The sequence below is a fragment of the Dreissena polymorpha genome, chromosome 8 (assembly GCF_020536995.1).
Source record: "Dreissena polymorpha isolate Duluth1 chromosome 8, UMN_Dpol_1.0, whole genome shotgun sequence".
Taxonomy (NCBI): Eukaryota; Metazoa; Mollusca; class Bivalvia; order Myida; family Dreissenidae; genus Dreissena; species Dreissena polymorpha.
The window spans coordinates 75,067,340-75,089,599 of NC_068362.1; the positions used below are offsets into that span (position 1 = coordinate 75,067,340).

The 22,260-nt window shown below is 35.0% G+C and overlaps 1 protein-coding gene across 1 annotated transcript; it reads right to left on the reverse strand.

Moving 5' to 3' along the window:
* Positions 1-4,446: 4,446 nt before the first annotated feature.
* On the reverse strand, positions 4,447-21,626 carry LOC127842488 (exosome complex component CSL4-like). Its single transcript, XM_052372016.1, has 7 exons — positions 21,486-21,626; positions 13,023-13,144; positions 11,246-11,317; positions 10,014-10,102; positions 7,686-7,719; positions 7,039-7,171; positions 4,447-4,655 (listed from the first exon to the last, which is right to left on the reverse strand). The coding sequence occupies exons 1-7, from the start codon at positions 21,511-21,513 to the stop codon at positions 4,534-4,536; spliced, it is 600 nt and encodes a 199-aa protein (XP_052227976.1). The 5' UTR covers positions 21,514-21,626; the 3' UTR covers positions 4,447-4,533.
* Between the last annotated feature and the right edge of the window lie 634 nt (positions 21,627-22,260).

Below are 22,260 nucleotides of genomic sequence, written 5' to 3' on the forward strand. Positions count from 1 at the left end.
GGAGGACCTGTCAATGGTTTCGGGGGACCGTTCAATGGTTTCGGAGGACCTCTCAATGGTCAAGGAGGACCTGTTAATGGTTTAGGAGGGCCTCTCAATGGTCAAGGAGGACCTTTCAATGGTTTCGGAGGACCTGCAAACGGTTTAGGAGGACCTCTCAACGGTTTAGGAGGTCCTATCGATGGTTTAGGAATACCTCTCGCTGGTTTAAGAACACCTCTCGGTGGTTTCGGAGGCAGTTTCGGTGGATTTGGACCCGGTGGAGCATTTGGTGGCTTTGGCACTGGCCTGGCCGGTGGTCTAGGTGGTTTTGGAGGCATTGGAGTCAATGTAGGATTCGGAAGTATTTTGCAGCTTTGAAGGCTTCGGTGGACTCGGTGTCGTCAGTGGCTTTGACGGAATCCGCGGCTTTGGTAACTTCGCTGGCCTTGGTGGTGTGGAGATCTCTGAAGCCCTACGAGGCAATGGTGGATTCGGCGGCTTGGGTAACTTCGCTGCCTTTGGTGAAGGCTTCGGCGGGTTCACAGGTTTGACGCCTGGTCGCAGGTGGTCAAGAAAACTTAGCTGCTTCAAACTTAAATTTAAATACACTCATCGACTTTCTTGCTGTTCGTGTTTAGATCCCATCTCACATGGACTAAAAAGCGAACTGAAAATAAACTTAATATCGACTTTATTATTGCAAAATTATAAAAGTAAAAATAATGTAACCAATTATTTAGATATACACATGCCCATTAAGGGCGGGCGGGCGGGGTTATCACCCCTTCGTTTTCCTTTTTCCATTACTTTTGCCTGTCAAATACACCCTCGAATGGCGACTCAATAGATTTGCAAATCATATATATCCAAACACGAAAAACTCGTGCGCTTTCGCGCTTAATCTTAAACACAAAACCCGTGCAATTTTTGCGCTAAACCTTTACCATAATCTCTCTTCTAAATAACATGTATAACACCATACTATACCGTATTTATCAAACCGAGAATAATTTCATTTTTATACAAAACCAGAAAGTTCGGGTTCGCGTACTTGCCCAGTCCGTGTGATCTTTCCCCTGTGATCAGTTATTAATTAAAACAATTAGCTTTGCATTATTGGCAATAATTGTTGTAGTAAATGTAATAGGCACAAATGCAGTACTTATTTACACTTATTTAAAAAAAAAACACCACTATGCAAGATATTCTGACAACAAAAATATATACATCCGTAAAAAAACTTCTCCTCCCATAAGCGAAAAAAACGTATTACATACGAGTCGCCGCACTCCAGTGCGACGCCAATGACGATTGAACAAAGATCTAATTTAATTACTGTTGTAAATGACACATGATTAAGACGCCGGGTATCCCTTTAACAACCCTGGACAAGATCATCATGAAATTTTCTCGTTGGTTTTCTTATTCCTTTATTACAAAAATAACACCAATTTTTCGGTCTAATAGAGCCTTCGTGATTCGTAATTAAATCAAATCATGCCTATGGACGTATTGGCGTGAGGCCATATGCGGAGGGATATTGTTTTGGCGCTGTCCGTCCGTCTGGAACACGTTTCTTTGTGTCTGTGGCCATGTCTCGGAACTGCTTTGGCCTATTTCATGTGAACTTTGTATATATGGATGACAGGTTGATGCACGTAAATGCCGTCGCAATCCATTTGCAAATAACGGAGATGGCCTTTTGACTTGAAAATAAGCACACTTGTGTGTACGGAGCTTTCAACTGCTTGGGCGGATTTCATTGAAAATTGGCATGATTTTATATTATATGGATAATAGTGTTATGTCCGATTGCAACGCAAACAAAATTCGTCAATAACGGAGTTTGAGCCCTGTTTGACTAGAAAATAACATTTTATTTTAGTGTTTTTTTTTCCTTTCTTGAGCTTTATCTCCAATAACATATTGAACAACAGTCACTTAACACATTTGTTCTCATAGTTCTCAATCATCTAAAGCTGAGTCACCTGCAAGACCCAAAATCCAAGATTCAAAGTCAATGTCAGACATTGCCATCAACAACTTTGATGCACAAGTCATGGCTAAGCCATAAATTTACTCTGCATCAATAGATTTTGTAATATTTTTCTACAATTGTTCACCTTTATCTGGCAGTGTATCACGGTTAACCCATTTATGCCTAGCGTCAAGAAAACATGCATTGGCAAACAGCGTATACGCAGATGAGACGCCGCATGATGCGGCGTCTCATCAGGGTCTGCGCTGTTTGCTTAAAGGTATTTCTGTAAGAAATATTCTAAATATAGACATAAATATACTAGACATACCTAATTTTGAAAATAAATTGATCCAATTTAGAAAAATGGGAGAGTCCACTAGGCATAAATGGGTTAAGACTCAGGTTTCTCTGAGGTCAAGATGAATGTTACACACTGAGGTCAAATAGTATTCATTTTGATTAAATATTCCTTGTTTTTGGATTCTACCATACATCAAGGTTTTCAATCATCTAGGGCTGAGTCACCCGTCAGACCGATAACCCTAGAAGCCAGGTCAAGGTCACATATTGAGGTCAAAGATAACAAATTTGATAAATAATAAATAATTATTCCATATCTGCAATTTTTATCAAGTGATTATGTAATAACTTTCTATAAGCGTTCTCCTTTACCTGGCTGTGAGTCTGAGGTATGACTCAGGCCTCTAGGGTCAAGGTCACACAAAGGTAAAATGTTACAGATTTTGATTAAATATGCCTTATTTTGTTAGAATTCTACAATCCATCAATGGATTTGCACCATCCATAAACACAATTTAATTGGTGGCGGAATATCAATTCATCGAATATGCTTGTTTGTTATATTTTCTGGATATAGATGATTGCACCTTTTAGTTTTTAAGTAATTCACAACTGCTAAATAAAATCATTTAAAACAGCTATAAACTACACAATTTTAATTCCATTCATGCCTTAGTTGAAACATCATTGAGGTTGTTATGAACAATATTGATTCACCTTTGTTCAATTGAGTGACATAAGCAATCATGGTACAATGAGCCTAGTATGACATCCAGTCTACAATTATGATATGAACAAAGGCGGTTATGGTCACCAACAGTTAGTTGCATACTTACACGAAAACAGTATAGGCCTCTTCCAAAACTAGGTCACCTCCTTAAGATATTCACTGTCTGTGGATCATGACGTACTCACAATAAAAGGAGATAATTTCCAACACAGTACATAATTAACTTCAAGCCTCCAATTGGGGTCAAACTCATGCCCAGAAAAATGCACACTATTAGCCAGAACTAGCCACTGCTTAAGTTAACCGAGCACTCTCATTGGATGAAATCGTGAACATGGTGGTAATAGTAAATCATTGATGTTATTTACCATTTTGGAATCTTAAAATACACAGCTATAGATGTAAGAGACAAAGTAAGATCTTCAAATGATTAAGTGTGAATATTGCCTCGGCCTGGTTGATATTAAAGGTTTTTTTAAGAGGGCTATGATTCAAAAACTGAGGTCCTGGCTCCTCCAAGTTCTGAGCGACTCTATTCATTGTTTTAATGGTTTTTACTGAAATAAGAGTGCGGACAGAATAGCAAAAGAAATAATGTCATGACCAATATCCAACAAGATGTGTTTGTGAAACACAATGTCCCCCTATATGATGTTTGACCTTGTAGGATGACCTTGACATTGTGAAGGATGACCTTGACCTTTCACCACTCAAAATGTGCAGCTCCATGAGATATACATGCATGCCAAATATCAAGTTGCTATCTTCAATATTGCAAAAGTATTCATAAAATAAGCGATTTGGGCCACATATATTTGAACTCTGACCTTGAAGGATGACCTTGACCTTGACCTTTCACCACTCAAAATGTGCAGCCCCATGAGATGCACATGCATGCCAAATATTAAGTTGCTATCTTCAATATTGCAACAGTATTTATAAAATAAGCGATTTGGGCCACATATATTTGACCTCTGACCTTGAAGGATGACCTTGACCTTTCACCACTCAAAATGTGCAGCTCCATGAGATACACATGCATGCCAAATATCAAGTTGCTATCTTCAATATTGCAAAAGTATTCATAAAATGAGCGATTTTGGCCACATATATTTGACCTCTGACCTTGAAGGATGACCTTGACCTTGACCTTTCACCACTCAAAATGTGCAGCTTCATGAGATACACATGCATGCCAAATATGAAGTTGCTATCTTCAATATAGCAAAAGTTATTGCAAAATGTTAAACAGACAGACCAACAGACAGACCAACAGACCAACAGACAGGGCAAAAACAATATGTCTCCCACTACTTTAGTGGGGGACATAAAAAGTTATGCCAGGACTCGAACCCACACTCATCCATTTGTAGTCCAGAACTCAAACTGAGCTTGGAAGCCCAACATTTTTTACTGTTATATATTAATAATGATATAACAAAACAAAACCATAAACAATAAAAATGGCATTTATTAGATTTATTGTTTAGGTGACAAGATATCAAAAACAAAAGATGAGATATGCTGGGGTTGGGTCAGGCTATGGTCCTGAGCCTGAATATTCTATAAACCTGGCCTGCACCTTTGCGACCTTTCTATGCTCCTCCAGTCGAGTCTTAGGGCATTTCATCTTGCACCAGCTAACAGGCACCATGGTCACACCTGGAACATACAGCAAGGACATGGATGATTTGGGATTTAGCATACCATAGAACCTTGTTATTTCAGCAAGGACATGGATGATTTGGGATTTAGCATACCATAGAACCTTGTTATTTCAGCAAGGACATGGATGATTTGGGATTTAGCATACCATAGACCCTTGTTATTTCAGCAAGGACATGGATGATTTTGGATTGAGCATACCATAGAACCTTTTTATTTCAGCAAGGAGATGGATGATTTTGGATTGAGCATATCATAGAACCTTGTTATTTCAGCAAGGACATGGATGATTTGGGATTGAGCATACCATAGAACCTTGTTATTTCAGCAAGGACATGGATGATTTTGGATTGAGCATACCATAGAACCTTGTTATTTCAGCAAGGACATGGATGATTTTTGATTTAGCATACCATAGAACCTTGCTATTTTGAATTTGTTGTCACCAAGATAAATACTTCAGAATAACAAGTATTACCATAAAACGTGTAAGGGAAATCATTTGAGTACGATGCGGCGGGCATAATGGATGCAAAAGAAGGAATATATGAAACTGTAAAGCTCAAATAAAACATGAAATTTCTTAGTAAATTAAGATGGCAATCATCAGGGCTGAAAAAAGGCAATTTATATACTTGGAGGGGGGCACTTTGTTATTTCTTAATCAGAAGTACCAAAGTTAAACTTTTAACAAAGAATAGAATTTGAATGATAACAATTTCATATTATAAAAACTATTGATGTAAGTTTGAGTTATTTACCTTTGAAAAGTGTATACGAACGCCTGCAAACAAGTAAGTATACCACCCCTTCTTTATAATGGGGTATAATAAAAGATCACTCTGACAGTAACAATTTTAAGTTACACATGAAACAAGTCCAAAAATGTCAGTTTTTTGTCTACAATATGTCAGTAACCTTACTAACGAAACTGTACGAATATATCATAAGTTAAGATGTTGATAAATATTTTAATGAAGTTCCTTCAAATAATCTTGTATACTTTCAGATTTGCAAATGAATGTAGAACAGAAATTAATGCTTGTGCACTCCTGCAGCTATACTTTTTGCGTTTTTGGACAACACAAATTTACCAAATCTGTGTGGATCAATATTATTTACATGTATATCCTGATAAAACAAAGTATTGCCATAACACAGACGTTAATCACGCGTGCCACCTCTTTTTTGAGATTCATTGATAAATGACCCAATGCTTCTTTCTCGTCACACAGGAATAACTCATCGAAATTCTTTTTTAAACTCCACAATGCAACAACTTATAAATGTTCTCACGTTTTTAAATGGGTTGAGAATGTATATTTCTTTACATTTTTGGATTAATTAATCTTCGCTGAATCTCACTACATTTCCCTATTTTAAAAATAATGCGAAATATGTTGAAAAACATATTAAACCTAATCACCCTGTCAAATTATCCATGAAATTTCAATACATACGGGCCTGAGCGCCACATCAGAAGTTGCAGTGGCTCATCTCAAAACAGACGTGGCGCACGTGATTAACGGCCGTGCATAGGCTACCCTGTTTGTCAAGACACCATGTCTCATTTCCTTAACCCTTTACAACTCAGATATGCATTTCGACCCTTTTAGTCCCTTAAAAACTTTTATTCAATTAAAGAATTTTCTTTATAGTTTAAAAGGTTTCATTTCCAACCCTATGATACTATGAGCAGCAAACATCAAACAAGGGACAAAATTGTCACAAAACCAGGTTTTCATTGTGAAAAAAAATCTGATAAAGGGAGACAACTCAAACTGAACTTTTGAAATGAACAAACAAAATTAACCCCCTTTGTAAGTTTGTTTTAAAATAAATCTATTTTTAGTTGTGGCGACCTTGACATTGGAGATATTGACGTGATTCTTTCGTGCGACACACCGTCCCATGATGGTGAACAAATGTGCCAAATGATTTTAAAATCTCATAATGAATGACATAGTTATAGCCCAGACAAGCTCATTTATGGCTATTTTTTACCTTTGAACTCAAAGTGTGGCCTTGACCTTTGAGATATTGACGTAATTCTTTCGCGCGACACACCGTCTAATGATGGTTAACAAATGTGCCAAATGATTTTAAAATCTCACAATGAACGACAAAGTTATGGCCCGGACAAGCTTGTTCCGCCCGCCCGCCAGCCCGCCAGCCAGCCAGCCAGCCAGCCCGCCCGCATTCGCCAATCTAATAACCAGTTTTTTCCTTCGGAAAACCTGGTTAAAAACCTGAACAGTCTGCAAGTTACTGGCAGGTGTTCTTGTTTTATGCTGGTTGCATTTATCCATTTTTACTTTTTTTTGATGGGGAAAGGGTTAACACGGAGTATCCACTTCACTGGTTGCTATAACATGATTACCTGCTTCACTGGTTGCTATGACGACCCCCAGCTCATTCTCGGCAGTACTCAGTAGGTAGGACTGGGAATCCCCCAGGGAGATTACTCTAGCCATCACAATGTCACCAGGACGGAAACTCTTTGCCATCTCAACCTAGGGAAAACAATAAAGAAAACGTGTGTTGTTGTTTTTACTAGGGAAATGTATTGTACCGTAAGTCATATTCACAGGTATAGATGAAACAGTCTTGTTTTTACATATATTAACTTTGTACAATGAACTTACTAAATAAAAGCAAAATGATGTAATAATGTTAGCATGTTTCTATGAAATGGAACTTTTAACTAGTACAGTAACCTTATACCTTCTTTGAATGCTCAAAATATATTGAGGTAATTTTTTAATTTATTAAAATTGTTGGGATTGCTTGTGTGTACTATTTCATTATTTTCAACATAAGAAAAGGATCATATATGGTAATTAATGTAAATGTTTTACTAAAATATTGAAATGCTTTAACACAAAGGTTTGTGGTTTGTGTTTTTCTAACTTGATTAATCTATTAAAAACCAACCTAGTTGCATATAAACCTTCAAAACAACTTTTTTTTCAATTTTCAATGGTACACGTTTATATTATCCACTTCTGAAATATTCAACAAACAGACCTTGTCTTTTTCTGTGGCTCTCACGTCTTCTCTCCTGAAAATAATATCATGTAAACAACGTAAGTAACTGAGAGTTGTGCCAACATGTTCACTTGTGTATGGTCAGGGAATATACCGATTAAATACAGAATAATGACCTCTGATAGTAGGTGATTGGTTTAAAATGATGACCTCTGATATTAGGGGATTGGTAAAGAATAATGACCTCTGATATTAGGTGATTGGTTTAGAATAATGACCTCTAATATTGGGGGATTGGTTTAGAATAATGACCTCTGATATTAGGTGATTGGTTTAGAATAATGACCTCTAAAATTAGAGGATTGGTTTAGAATAATGACCTCTAATATTAGGGGATGGTTTAGAATAATAACCTCTGATATTAGGGGGGTGGTTTAGAATAATGACCTCCGATATTAGGAGATTGGTTAAGAATAATGACCTCTGATATTAGGGGATTGATTTATAATAATGACCTCTAATATTGGGGGATTGGTTTAGAATAATGACCTCTGATATTGGAGGATTGGTTTAGAATAATGACCTCTGACATTGGGGGATTGGTTTAGAATAATGACCTCTGATATTAGGGGAATGGTTTAGAATAATAACCTCTTTTAGTAGGTGATTGGTTTAGAATAATGACCTCTGATATTAGGGGATTTGTTTAGAATAATGAACTCTGATATTAGGGGATTGGTTTAGAATAATAACCTCTCATATTATGGGATTTGTTTAGAATAAAGATCTCTAATATTGGAGGATTGGTTTGAACAATGACCTCTGATATTAGGGGATTTGTTTAGAATAATGACCTCTGATATTGGGGGATTGGTTTAGAATAATGACCTCTGATATTATGTGATTGGTTTAGAATAATGACCTCTAAAATTGGAGGATTGGTTTAGAATAATGACCTCTGATATTAGGGGATGGTTTAGAATAATAACCTCTGATATTAGGGAATTGGTTAAGAATAATGACCTCTGATATTAGGGGATTGGTTAAGAATAATGACCTCTGATATTAGGGGATTGGTTAAGAAGAATGACCTCTGATATTAAGGGATTGATTTTGAATAATGACCTCTGATATTAGGAGATTGGTTTAGAATAAAGACCTTTGATATTAGGGGATTGGTTTAGAATAATGACCTCTGATATTAGGGGATTGGTTTAGAATAATGACCTCTGATATTAGGGGATTGGTTTAGAATAATGACCTCTGATATTAGGGGATTGGTTAAGAATAATGACCTCTGATATTAGGGGATTGGTTTAGAATAATGACCTCTGATATTAGGGGATTGGTTTAGAATAAAGACCTTTGATATTAGGAGATTGGTAAAGAATAATGACCTCTGATATTAGGGGATTAGTTAAGAATAATGAACTCTGATATTAGGGGATTGGTTTAGAATAATGACCTCTGATATTAGGGGATTGGTTCAGAATAATGACCTCTGATATTGGGGGATTGGTTTAGAATAATGACCTCTAATATTAGGTGATTTGTTTAGAATAATGACCTCTGATATTAGGGGATTGGTTTAGAATAATGACCTCTGATATAGGACGATTTGTTTAGAATAATGACCTCTGATATTAGGGGATTGGTTTAGAATAATGACCTGTGATATTAGGGGATTGGTTTAGAATAATGACCTCTGATATTAGGAGATTTGTTTAGAATAAAGAACTCTGATATTAGGGGATTGGTTAAGAAAAATGAACTCTGATATTAGGGGATTGGTTTAGAATAACAACCTCTGATATTAGGTGATATGTTACTTTAGAATAATGACTTCTGATATTAGGGGATTGGTTTCACCTGGCCTCATTAGTTTTCTTCAATCATACATAAGTGTAAGAATGAAAAATAAGCCAAAACATAAAACATTTGAAGAAGTCAAGTTATAAATTAACAAACGCAGACAATTGCACATAGCTGTAAGGCTTGTCGACTAAAGATCACACGTTACAATGCAGTTGGTTGTCAAGAGAAAGCGAACCACACGCACCCATTGGAAAATAGATGTTAACATTGGCACGCTTGAGGAACTACTTAGTACCCTTTCTTAAATGTCCCATGCCAAATAACACATTAACAGTTTCAATGTTTTGCAACATGTTTTTCTTCAGTGAGTCAGACTCAGACATAAGAATTTTTTTTATCAGAAGATGTATTGAAAGTGTGTTGAGAAATCTCCAACGCTTGAAAACATTCAGCAATTCCATAATTTAAGAAACAGTCATCACACTTTTGAGTAATGAATGATGCAAATCAATAACAAGGTAGAAAACATTTCAAATATTGCCTGTTTCCTACCTTATCATTCCCCGGAATGAGTCCTTCAAGTCAGTCTTGCCAACTTTGATGATAGAACACTTGCAGAAACGAGGGCTAACATTTGTTATCTGAAACCAATAGTTCCCAGTAACAGAGATGTAAGTATTATAAAAATCATCCACCAAGACATAGGAATTCAGTACATTTCAACAAGTAAAATTAAATCTGCTTGATTGTGGAACTGATTTATTACCAAGTAAAAATTATGATGTTTTATTAAATTAACTTTTTTTACAATGTACACACAGTCTTTGAGAATATTAAGATTTCCCATAAGGAACTGTGCTATAACCATCCTAAAACTGAATTGACAACTGAAACTTTATAGTTTTATTGTATGCTTTTCTGTGGAATATCGCATTTATTAGTAAAAATAAAAGAAAAACACAATATTTTCCATCACTTAGATTGGTCTGCCAGTGTCAATGTCAGTTATTTTACATGACAAATATTCACAAATGTGTTTATGTTTTTACTATGCATCCAAGCAAAATATCAAGACAATCATCATTCAGCTACCATGATGCACATCTTTTATGGTTATGACACTGTTTTCTATCACACTAATTTATGCCGTTGTTTAGCACATAATTTGATGAGTTCACTGAACACAAACGTATGACATTTAAGCAACAAAAAATTCCGTATAGATGTATTTGTTCATTTATTGTTCATAAAATTATATTATTTTATTTGTTTTCTGTAAAAATTTAAATATCAAATGTTGATTATTAGAAAAAGTGTATTTTAACTACATGTATAACCACTTGTGAGAAAATGTAATCATACATGGAAATCAACAAATATACTCTTCATTTGGTGTTAACTTCATTATAAACTATATCTTTTTGGCTGTTCGTTTAAAATTACAAATAAAGATTGTTGATGTCAAGATTTGTTGTAACAGTGCTCCAGCTAGGATTTGAAAAGGGCAGGGGGGGGGGGCTTTTTGATTTGATTGTAAGAATACTCAGTGCCAACAGTATGGCATGGAATATACAAGTGCAGTTTGATGCTAACATAACTATACTTTTTAATTTATTATCAAACTTTTTGCCAAATAACAAGGTCAAAAAAAGATATACAAACAATGTATTAGTGTGGGATCTGACATGCAGACATTTTGAAGAACAAAAAGCATACTTTTATGTATGGAATGAATTAAGCACAAGTCCAATTATGGCTAACTAAACAAAATTATGGTTACACACCCTTGCTGTGACTATGGCATCAACTGAAGGAACAACATTTTCATCGCCATCTCTGATAACTTCTATTATGTTCTGTAAATAAATAAAAAAATCAATTTAGTAGTGTACAAAACCCTAACATTTAACGTAATGATTTAAAACTGTTGTTAATCATAAATCTATTGATCATAGAGTGATATGTAGTTCTCACATGTTTATTATTATAAGGTCCAAATCACTGTACATTTAATAAAATAGTTGGCGTTTAGACATGACTATCTTAGTTATATACAATGAAATAAGTTTTAGTTATGAAAACTACAATACACACAAGTGCTTGTTATCTTGCTTTGTTCAAGAATATATTTGGCTTGATTAGATATATAGGATCTGGCACAAGTTGTCATATCATACCATATTTTATTAAACGAGTTCAGAAATTTTGTTAGTAAGCGAGCCTTTGGAGATGCTGCATGTTCACCTTAAACAATTTTATAAGTACAACAAGAGCTGTCACCATAGGATGACTTATGCCCCCTATAAACGCTTGATAGAAGTTATGAGCTTTTTTCGAAACCTAAACACAGATTTCGAAACCTAAACGCGGACCCTAAGTTCAAGGTCACAGGGATCAAAATTTGTGTGCGTATGGAAAGGCCTTGTCCATATACACATGCATACCAAATATGAAGGTTATATCTCAAGGGACATAGAAGTTATGAGCATTTTTCGAAACCTAAACGCAGATTTCGAAACCTAAATGCGGACCCTAAGTTCAAGGTCAAGGTCACAGGGGTAAAATTTTTTGTGCGTATGGAAAGGCCTTGTCCATATACACATGCATACCAAATATAAAGGTTATATCTCAAGGGACATAGAAGTTATGAGCATTTTTCGAAACCTAAACGCAGATTTCGAAACCTAAATGCAGACCCTAAGTTCAAGGTCAAGGTCACAGGGGTAAAAAAATTTGTGCGTATGGAAAGGCCTTGTCCATATACACATGCATACCAAATATGAAGGTTATATCTCAAGGGACATAGAAGTTATGAGCATTTTTCGAAACCTAAACGCAAAGTGTGACGAAAAGACGGACAGACAGACAGACGGACAGTCCGATCTATATGCCCCCTTTTCTTCGAAAGGGGGCATAAAAAGAGGCATTATACTCAGAACTGCAAGACAGAGTTATATAACTTGGTGAGTGAACTCATATAAATTCCCTATTTATGGAAATTCTATGGCTTATTTATGGACACTATTTGATACATTCACATGCTTTAGTACAGAGTGGTTAGAATCAGCTGTCATTTTTTTTTACTAAACTGATTAATCCATGATCCCAAACACATGTGTGAAATTTGAATCGAATGGCTGTATTAGTTTAATTTTTAGTTTAAACCTATTTATTTTAGCTCGATTGCATCGAAAGCCTGAGACTTATATAAACGCTCTCGCGTCCGTTTCCTGGGCCTAGAACCAGTACTTGGTGTCTTTGGGGGAGATCTAAAGAACGCTCCCATGGTGGGGATCGAACCAGTGACATCCCGGTCGCTAGGCGGACACCATATCCATTACACCACGGCGACCTATATATTGCTGTATTAGAAACAGTGATATGGATAAGTTGAACATTTAAATTGACCAGGGCCTTAGGTAAACGCCGCCAAATGGGTGAGTAGTACATGTATAGCTCAAACAATTCTATGTAGAGTTAAGCTAAATAATGTCAAATGTCATTATAAACATATGAAACACAACCATCAACAAATACTAGACAAGCCTATACTTGACATACTTTTCCATCCTCTGAATGAGCTGTTTGCAAATAGCCTGCTAACGATGAATAAACGAAGCCATTCCTGGAGTATGTTCCCCTTCCAGCAGTTACTTTTTCATTATCTGGACACAATCTCTGTCCTGAAAACAAACAAAACAGTATATAATTTGCATTCATTAAATTTCTCACATAATTTTGTTCTCACATAATTTGTATTCATTAAGTTTCTTACAATTTATAACAAGAGCTGTCAGAGGACAGCGCGCTCGACTATTCGAGTGCTTGACAGTATAACGTAAGCCATCATGGGGAAATTGTTCATATTCAATAAGGTCATGGTAATATAGTCATATTCTAAGTGGACGAGGACCATAATTGAAACATATTGATCGCTTATGTTTTAAAGAAGTTGTACTTTATAGACGATTCTGAGTTCAGGTATATCTTCCACAATCTATTTAGACATAAAACAAACTAATAAGATTTTATTTTAAGTTTGATAGCAATAGCTTGGGTGGGATGGTTGTACGGTCCTTAAAAAATAAAATAAATAAATATTTGTTTGTTTTTTTACCATGTTTCAAAGAAAAAAAATCATTTTGGGTGGGGGTGGGTGGGTGGATAGGGGGTATAATGTGGGGGGGTGGTCATTTATAAGATGATATTTCAAAAATAAAAAAAAAAGATTTTTTTTTTCAGGGAGGGGGGATTCTGGGGTGGGGCGTGGGGAATGGTTTGGGTGGAGTCCATTGTGGTATGTCAGGTAAGTGTTGTTTTGTCAAAGTATGAATCAAATCTGATCATAAATAAAGAAGTTATGGCAATTTAATTACAAGAGGGCCAAGATGGCCCTAGCTCGCTCACCTGAGAGGAGTCGATTCATTCAATCTTTACCAAACGTCAAACTTGACCTAGATATTGTCCAGACAAACATCCTGGTCAAGTTTCATCATTATTGAACCAAAACTCTGGCATATGGAGTGATTTTGTTTTTGTAAGATTTGACCTAGTGACCTATATTTTGAGTTGACCCCCCTTACCAAACATCAAACTTTGCTTACAAAAATAAATATTATGACCAAGATTCATAAAATCTGAAACAAAATTGTGACCCTCTAGAGTGTTTACAAGGATTTTGTATAATATAATGAAAATTTGGACAATTTAAAGGCAATAATTGTGACATTAATTATGTGATATATAGAAAACCAATCTTTCCACCAAGTTTCATGATGATTGGGCAAAAAATGTGACTTCTAGAGTGTTAACAAGCTTTTTTTACTATATAAATATGAGAAAACTGCCCCCCCCACGGCAGCCATGTTATTCAACTGACCGGAACCATTTTCGAACTCAACTCTCATATCAAGGAAACAAAATTAATGTTCTGACCAAATTTCATGAAAAATTGGGCCAAAAATGTGACTTCTAGAGTGTTCACATGTTTTCACTATATACATATAGAGAAAAATGCCCCGCCCACTGGCGGCCATGTTTTTTCACCAATCTGGACCATTTTCAAACTCGTCCGAGATATCAATAAAACCAATGTTTTGACCAATTTTCATGACGATTGGGCAAAAATTGTGACTTCTCGAGTGTTTACAAGGTTTCTCTATAGCCAAATAAGGAAAACTGCCCCGCCCACTGGCAGCCATGTTATTCAACTGACCGGAACCATTTTCTAACTCAACTCCCATGAGTCATATCAAGGAAACAAATGTTCTGACCAAATTTCATGAAAATTGGGCCAAAAATGTAACTTCTAGAGTGTTCACATGTTTTCACTATATACATATAGAGAAAAATGCCCCGCCCACTGGCGACCATGTTTATCACCGATCTGGACCATTTTCGAACATGTCCGAGATATCAATAAAACCAATGTTTTGACCAACTTTCATGATGATTGGGCAAAAATTGTGACATCTAGAGTGTTTACAAGGTTTCTCTATAGCCAAATAAGGAAAACTGCCCCCCCCCCTGGCAGCCATGTTATTCAACTGACCGGAACCATTTTTGAACTCAACTCTCATATCAAGGAAACAAATGTTTTGACCAAATTTCATGAAAATTGGGCCAAAAATAAGACTTCTAGAGTGTTCACATGTTTTCACTATATACATATAGAGAAAAATGCCCCGCCCACTGGTGGCCATGTTTTTTCACCGATCTGGACCATTTTCGAACTCGTCTGAGATATCAATAAAACCAATGTTTTGACCAACTTTCATGACGATTGGGCAAAAAATGGGACTTCTCGAGTGTTTACAAGGTTTCTCTATAGCAAAATAAGGAAAACTGCCCCCCCCCCCCCCCTGGCAGCCATGTTATTCAACTGACCGGAACCATTTTCAAACTCAACTCTCATATCAAGGAAACAAATGTTCTGACCAAATTTCATGAAAATTGGGCCAAAAATGTGACTTCTAGAGTGTTCACATGTTTTCACTATATACATATAGAGAAAAATGCCCCGCCCACTGGCGGCCATGTTTTTTCACCGATCTAGACCATTTTCGAACTCGTCAGAGATATCAATAAAACCAATGTTTTGACCAACTTTCATGATGATTTGGCAAAAATTGTGACTTCTAGAGTGTTTACAAGGTTTCTCTATAGCCAAATAAGGAAAACTGTCCCGCCCACTGGCAGCCATGTTTTTCAACGGACCGGAACCACTTTTAAACTCAACCAAAATATCATTACGACAAACATTTTGACAAAGTTACATGAAGATTGGGCATGAAATGTGACTTCTAGAGTGTTTACAAGTTTTTTCTTTTTTTTTGACCTAGTTTTTGACCCGGCTTGACCCAGTTTCGAACTCGACCGAGATTTCATTGGGACAAAGCTTCTGACCAAGTTTCATGAAGATCGGACAATAAATGTGGCCTCTAAAGTGTTTACGAACAAATTTGGACGGACGACGGACAAAGACCGGTCACAAAAGCTCACCTGAGCAATCAGGTGAGCTAAAAGTTTATTGATTTGACCTTGAGAGTCAAGGTCATTCAAAGGTAAAGGTCAAATTCAACTTGCCAGGTACAGTACCCTCATGATAGTAAGAAAGAATTTGAGGTCTAAAAGCAATAGCCTTGATACATAGATTTATCAATAATATGCATATTCGAAGTGGAAAAAGGGCCATAATTCTTACAAAATGCTTGATACAGTTGTCTGCTCTTGTTTATAGGTTGGGGGTCATGTTGGTAAAGAAGCATGCAAAATATAAAAGCAATATGTCAAGGGACATTGAAAATATTTGAGGTGGTACGCAAACTTTAACATTCCAACGTGAGTAGTGTAGCTCCACTATATATATTTCATATACATGTATAATAGTCGAGCTAAAAAGTGCAGAGCATTCTCATTACACAATGACTGACTAATAAGCCTAAAAAATGGACATCAGGCTCAATTAAAAGATAAAGGAAGCTTGATAAGGAGATCACTTTGATGAGAGGTGGTTAAAAGTGGTCCATGCTATTCTTTACCTAATCACACATGTTTAAATAAAATCTCATGAAAACAATACTTAAGTTACATCATACTATTAAAATCTCATAAGCGTTCGTACAAGGCACTAATAATTACATGTTACCATTTTTGTAAGTTCGTGTCCTTTATTAAGCTTAATTATTTTGAACACTGTGCGGCAATGATGTATTTTTGTCAACATCATGGTTAAATACCAGCATTTCATACGAAGTAAAATAATTTTGTTGAGTGTTAGTGCATAGCAGATATTTTATTTATGAAACTGAAGTTATTAACTATAGACAGCAATCATTAAACTTTTCAAATAAACCTACTCAATAAATCTTTGATATGTATTATATGCAAAGAAGTGTTCTGTCAATGTTTGTTTACCACTTCCATTTATATATATAATACTGGTCATGTACGTAATTCCGGCCAATTTTGGGACTATTTAAGAAAAATCTTTAGTGTTAGGCAACTGGTTGAAACTAAACTTCACATATATAATCCTGGGTTCAAAACTCACCTAGCATGAAAATTTAAATAGAATTAGATCGGTGAATGTTACTTAATGAACAGAAAATGATGACATGTAAACTATCCATTTTCGTAGGTTAAATGTACCTAAAAAATCGGCCACTTTTCAGTTTGATCTGCAGATAAAATTACAAAAGCAATATCTTTTGACAAATGTCCTCAATTTCAGAGTATTAATCAACGTTTATACTATTAAAATTTTTGACTTGAAATTTAAAATAAATGCGAATTATTATACCAGTTACTCCCCCTACCTATTTTAATAAATATAAACAATTAATTAATAAAAAAAACTGTTAATTCATTAAAAAATATTTCTTTTTAATGTGTTTAATAAATTTTTTCAAACATAGCTAAAAAAGAAAACACATTTTGTTTGAAAAGTTGACTTCAGTGTTGATTATTAGTAAACGCTTATACAATGTATATAATATTAAAACATGTAATCTAGTAATATTCTTATAAAGGGAGGTAATTCATATATATAAAAATTTATATTTAGGTTCTGATTTGTATGTTTTGAATATAAGTTTTTGTACAATTAATTGGTAAAACTTTAATTAAAGTTTATTAGATAAAATAAAAATAATTTTATCAAATATATTTGTTTCTTATATTTATATAATTGTTGCAACTGATGATGACATCACTTTCCCCATGAGCCAAATATTTCCTGCTATATTTGTGACATTTTAACACAAAAGTTTACGGTGATATGGTTCTTACAATTGCAAAATATTGAGAGTGGGGATGGTTTTCATGTTGATTTTTCTAAATAAAAACAAAATTTGTGCGTTAAGATCATGAAAATGATTTTTCACAGGTGGCCGATTTTTTACGTACAGGCAGGAATTACGTACATGACCAGTAGCCTTGTCTTTCAGAAATGCAGTTTAGAGTGTAGTTCATTTTTCAAATATTAATTTTTTTAATAAAAAAAAAAACAACATAAATTGTATGTTTGAAGAAAAGCATAGGTTTATTGGTACATGTTGGCGTCAAAACACCCCGGGCTTTATAATTCCAGGCTGTCAAGTGACCTTTTTTCAAAAAGTAGGAAAAAATATGAACTACTTTTGCAAGAAAAGTAGGAAAAAAGTAGGAAAAAGTAGGAACTTTTCCCTCAAAAGTAGGAATACATAATACTTATTTTTTAGACACAGGTCCAGGAAACATAGCTTGAACAGAGCAGGAGTGCCATCACATGTTCTGTATGGATACCCACTTGAAGCTACCTTAAGGGCCCAGAAGATTTCAGCCTTTTGTACCTGTTCCTTGTGTGATGGATGTACTTGCATACAGATAGATTTATCCCCACAACCCTGAGAGCTGCTTGGCTTTTGGGCACTTCCAAACAAACGCTTTTGTGAATAATCATGCATGTATTTCATGTTTTCCTTGTGTTTTTATCCATCTGCATGACTCATAAGTTGATTAGCACCAGAATTACTACAAGATGGACTTAATTCAGACAGTACAATATCTTGCAAACTCATTGCCGGTATCTCTCTTGCACCATGATCCCAGTGTTTTTCCACTGTTGTCCAACTTCTCCATCCATGAAGGGTTAAACTTTGTTTTCCCACTAGGAATTTTAGCACTTATAGTTTATCTATGATAATTAAGTTTCAAGCAAAGCTACCCTGATAAAGAAGTATACATGTAATTAGATGCTGTTCATTTTGGTGTATCATCAAATAAGTGGTTAGAGGTCTTCTGTGTATCTATATAAAAATGGTAATTATATTGTGCATGTTATATCCTTAAGCAGAAGACCAAATTTATTTAGTGATACACCAACTTGTTGTTCAAGATTAATACTAGTATATAAAGCAGTGTAAATGCTCTGCTACAGCTACATTGTGAAACCTTTAAATTGACAATAGGGTGCAGTTATAATGACTTAAGTTACATTCAAAATGACTGGTCATTGCAGAGCAGATTATGCAACTGGAGATAGGACCTTATCACCTGACATCTTTTATGACAGCATTGATTGGGCAATGAAACAGTTGCACTACATTGTTTATTCCAGTTTCAAATAATGGCTTTTACATTATTGATGACTTTGCGGGAGTGTAATAATGCCGTTTAATAATTTTAATACTTCGCTTTAACACCTTGAAGTTACCTCACTAGCTATGGCATCATTAGACAAGAATTGTGTTTGTTCGAAACACAATGCCCACTATTGCGCAGCTTTGAAATAAAATTTCAATATATCATTTGGCAGGTTTATAAATTATCTCCCTTTTAAAGCTTATTACTTCCCTTGGATTATATTTTTTAACTTTTGACCTTGAAGGATGACCTTCACCTTTCACCACTCAAAATGTGCAGCTTCATGAGATACACATGCATGCCAAATATCAAGTTGCTATCTTCAATATTGCAAAAGTTATGGCTATATTAAAGTTTTTGGACGGACACACACACACAGACAGACAGACAAACGGACTGACAGTACAACTGCAATATGCCACCCTACCGGGAGCATAAAAATGTATTAGGGCATTTAGGCTCTGTGCAATTATCTTTAATTACTAAACATGATGTACCTATGATATCAATAGAACATCATATCCGTTGTCATGTAATACAGAATTTATTATATTATATTTGTAAATGGTGAAAACTCGGCAAAGTATCAGTTTTATCTTTTTTCCAATAACTTGTGTAATAAATTCCATATTACATACATTGTAACCACTCATACAATACATGTATCTCTATATCTCTACATTCCAAACAGCAATATCATGTAAACATGCATAAGGTTTGGTCAAATTGTTGTCAATGGAAACAAAATAAAACTGGAATAAACAATGGGTTCCCTCAGCTCTTGCATCACTGAGAACTGTGTAAGGTAGTGAAGTCTGCAGTGTACAAATGCTAAGGAAGTAAACAAGGCACTATTGTTACTTAAAAAAAAACTTGTCAATAATTTTAAAAGTTACATAAGAAATAAATATTTATGCTCCTGAAGAGGTGCTAGCAGACAGTCAGCATGGGTTGTCAGGTCTCATCTAGATGAATGCACCATAACAGGGATACAGTCATGCCATAGATTCATTCATCCTGCAAGTTTACTAAATAAACTCTTTAAAAAAAAAATTCTCCATTGAAAATGAAAAAGTAGGAATAGTAGGAAGATTTGGTAAAAAAATAGGAAAAAGTAGGATCCTGATGAAAAAGTAGGAAATAGTAGGAAAAAGTAGGAAAAAGTATGACCGCTTGACAGCCTGTAATTCCTTAAATTTTTCTTTAGGGTCAAAAGACGAAACTACTTTTCAAATTCAGAATACCTCGATGATTTCCATATGTCAAAAAGAAGACATTTGCATGAACGGTTGACATGTTTGAAACTTGGATTATAATCTTTCTTTTTTGAGCACACCAAGTTGTTTTACTTTGTGCAAATGTATATATTTATGATCTTGTTGTGTTTATTTATGCCAGAAAATTGTTTATGTGACTCAAATTACCAATTAAAGTGCCACCCAGAATCCGGGCCGCAAACTTTCTATGGAAAAAATCCTTATCAGTAGCAACTCCCAACAACCCGGAGGGTCAATAGCTGGGAGTTGGATAATGAAATGCATGTGATAACGAAGGATGCATAAAACATTTTAGATACAAACAACATATTTATAAGTAATTACTCAGTGGATGTATGTCACGTAGACAAGTGTTTGCAAATTGTTAGCAAAGTTTATCTGACAAGATTATCTTTAGAAAATGGAATAAGACAAACATGGTTTCATTTATCTGTGTATAATATGTTTCATATTCATATATTGCTTTATTATGTTTGTCATGCTGTACGGTTTACTGAAACAACATGGAACTTAAATGAAGACATAGCAAGGTAAATATATATTAAAGGGGCCTGTTATTGAGAATCATTATAAAGGAAAAAATATTGTATCTGTTTAATTACAGTATTTATATGTTTTGTCGATTTTCAATTGGCAAAACAATGGTAACTGTGACAACTTTTAACAAACCGTAAGAAACTGCATCATGAGCACAAATTCTATCAAATGATATCATAAGATTTCAATAACCATGACTCAAAAAGGACCCACAAATCAACAAAAACAAACCATATCGACAGAAACTTATGTCTTCTACTTGAATTAAACAATGCCAGCCTGGAATCTGAGATGAATCTGTCCCTTAGGAAGATTGTTATATACATATGATGTGAAACCAAAAGGTTAAGTTCCTGCGGAAACGGATTACGTATAATGATAAAAACAGCCAACATCTCGCGTCGAAAACGAGTTTTACAATAATCATCGCGAAAATGTATTGCACTGCAAAAATGTCTTGCTAGTATAGAAAATGACATCGTATTTCAGATATAAATCAACGTTAAATAAGTCAGAAGGTTTGATATTGTATCATTTTCTGTGGCATCATTGGATTCAAATCAACGATCAAAGAAAATATCAAAACCTGGAACACATATCATGGGCGCAGCCATCTTGTTAACGTCTGGTAAGAACGGTCTAACAAGGCCCAATGCGGTATCAGCACAGATATTTTTTCATGGCATAAACATTTTAATGGAAGTTCATGGACAGTAGTGGACATACTTTCATTCGTAAATTAAATCAGACAGTTAATCCGTACCCGGTGTAATTGTAGTCTACTGAGGAGTATCCCTTATTGTCATAGTATCGGTCCTCCTCATTGTATCGTGCCTTAAACGATTTTTTTTCCATTTTAGAAGCTTTAATTTATTAGCTTTTTATTAATTACTATTACGACGATCTTTAAAATGATTTATAGTTTTCATTTGAAATAATGTCATGTTTTTTATTCCTGGCCGATATTATGATGACACATAATTATGTTAGTTTGTTTTTGGTTTATTAGTAGGCTTGTCAAATGTTGTAGAAGCCGTTTATTTGTGAAAAAATAATTAAAATTAATTTAAGAGAAACATGAACAAGAGCATTGCCAGTATTAAAGCAAAACATTAACGATTTTAAGGCAGTTTTTTGTTGTTATGTCCTATAATACACAATAAACTATAGATTGACGTATTAAACATGAATGTTTTTCCATCTTTTCACTTAAAAGTATTTAAATGTTTTCATTAAGATGGCCGATACTACGGATACACATTATACCTAGGGAGTACCTTCGATGTGTCATTGTCGGCTCGGGTACTACTTAATTTCACCCGGGAACTTTTAAGTTTACTTAAATGTACCCCGGGTACGTA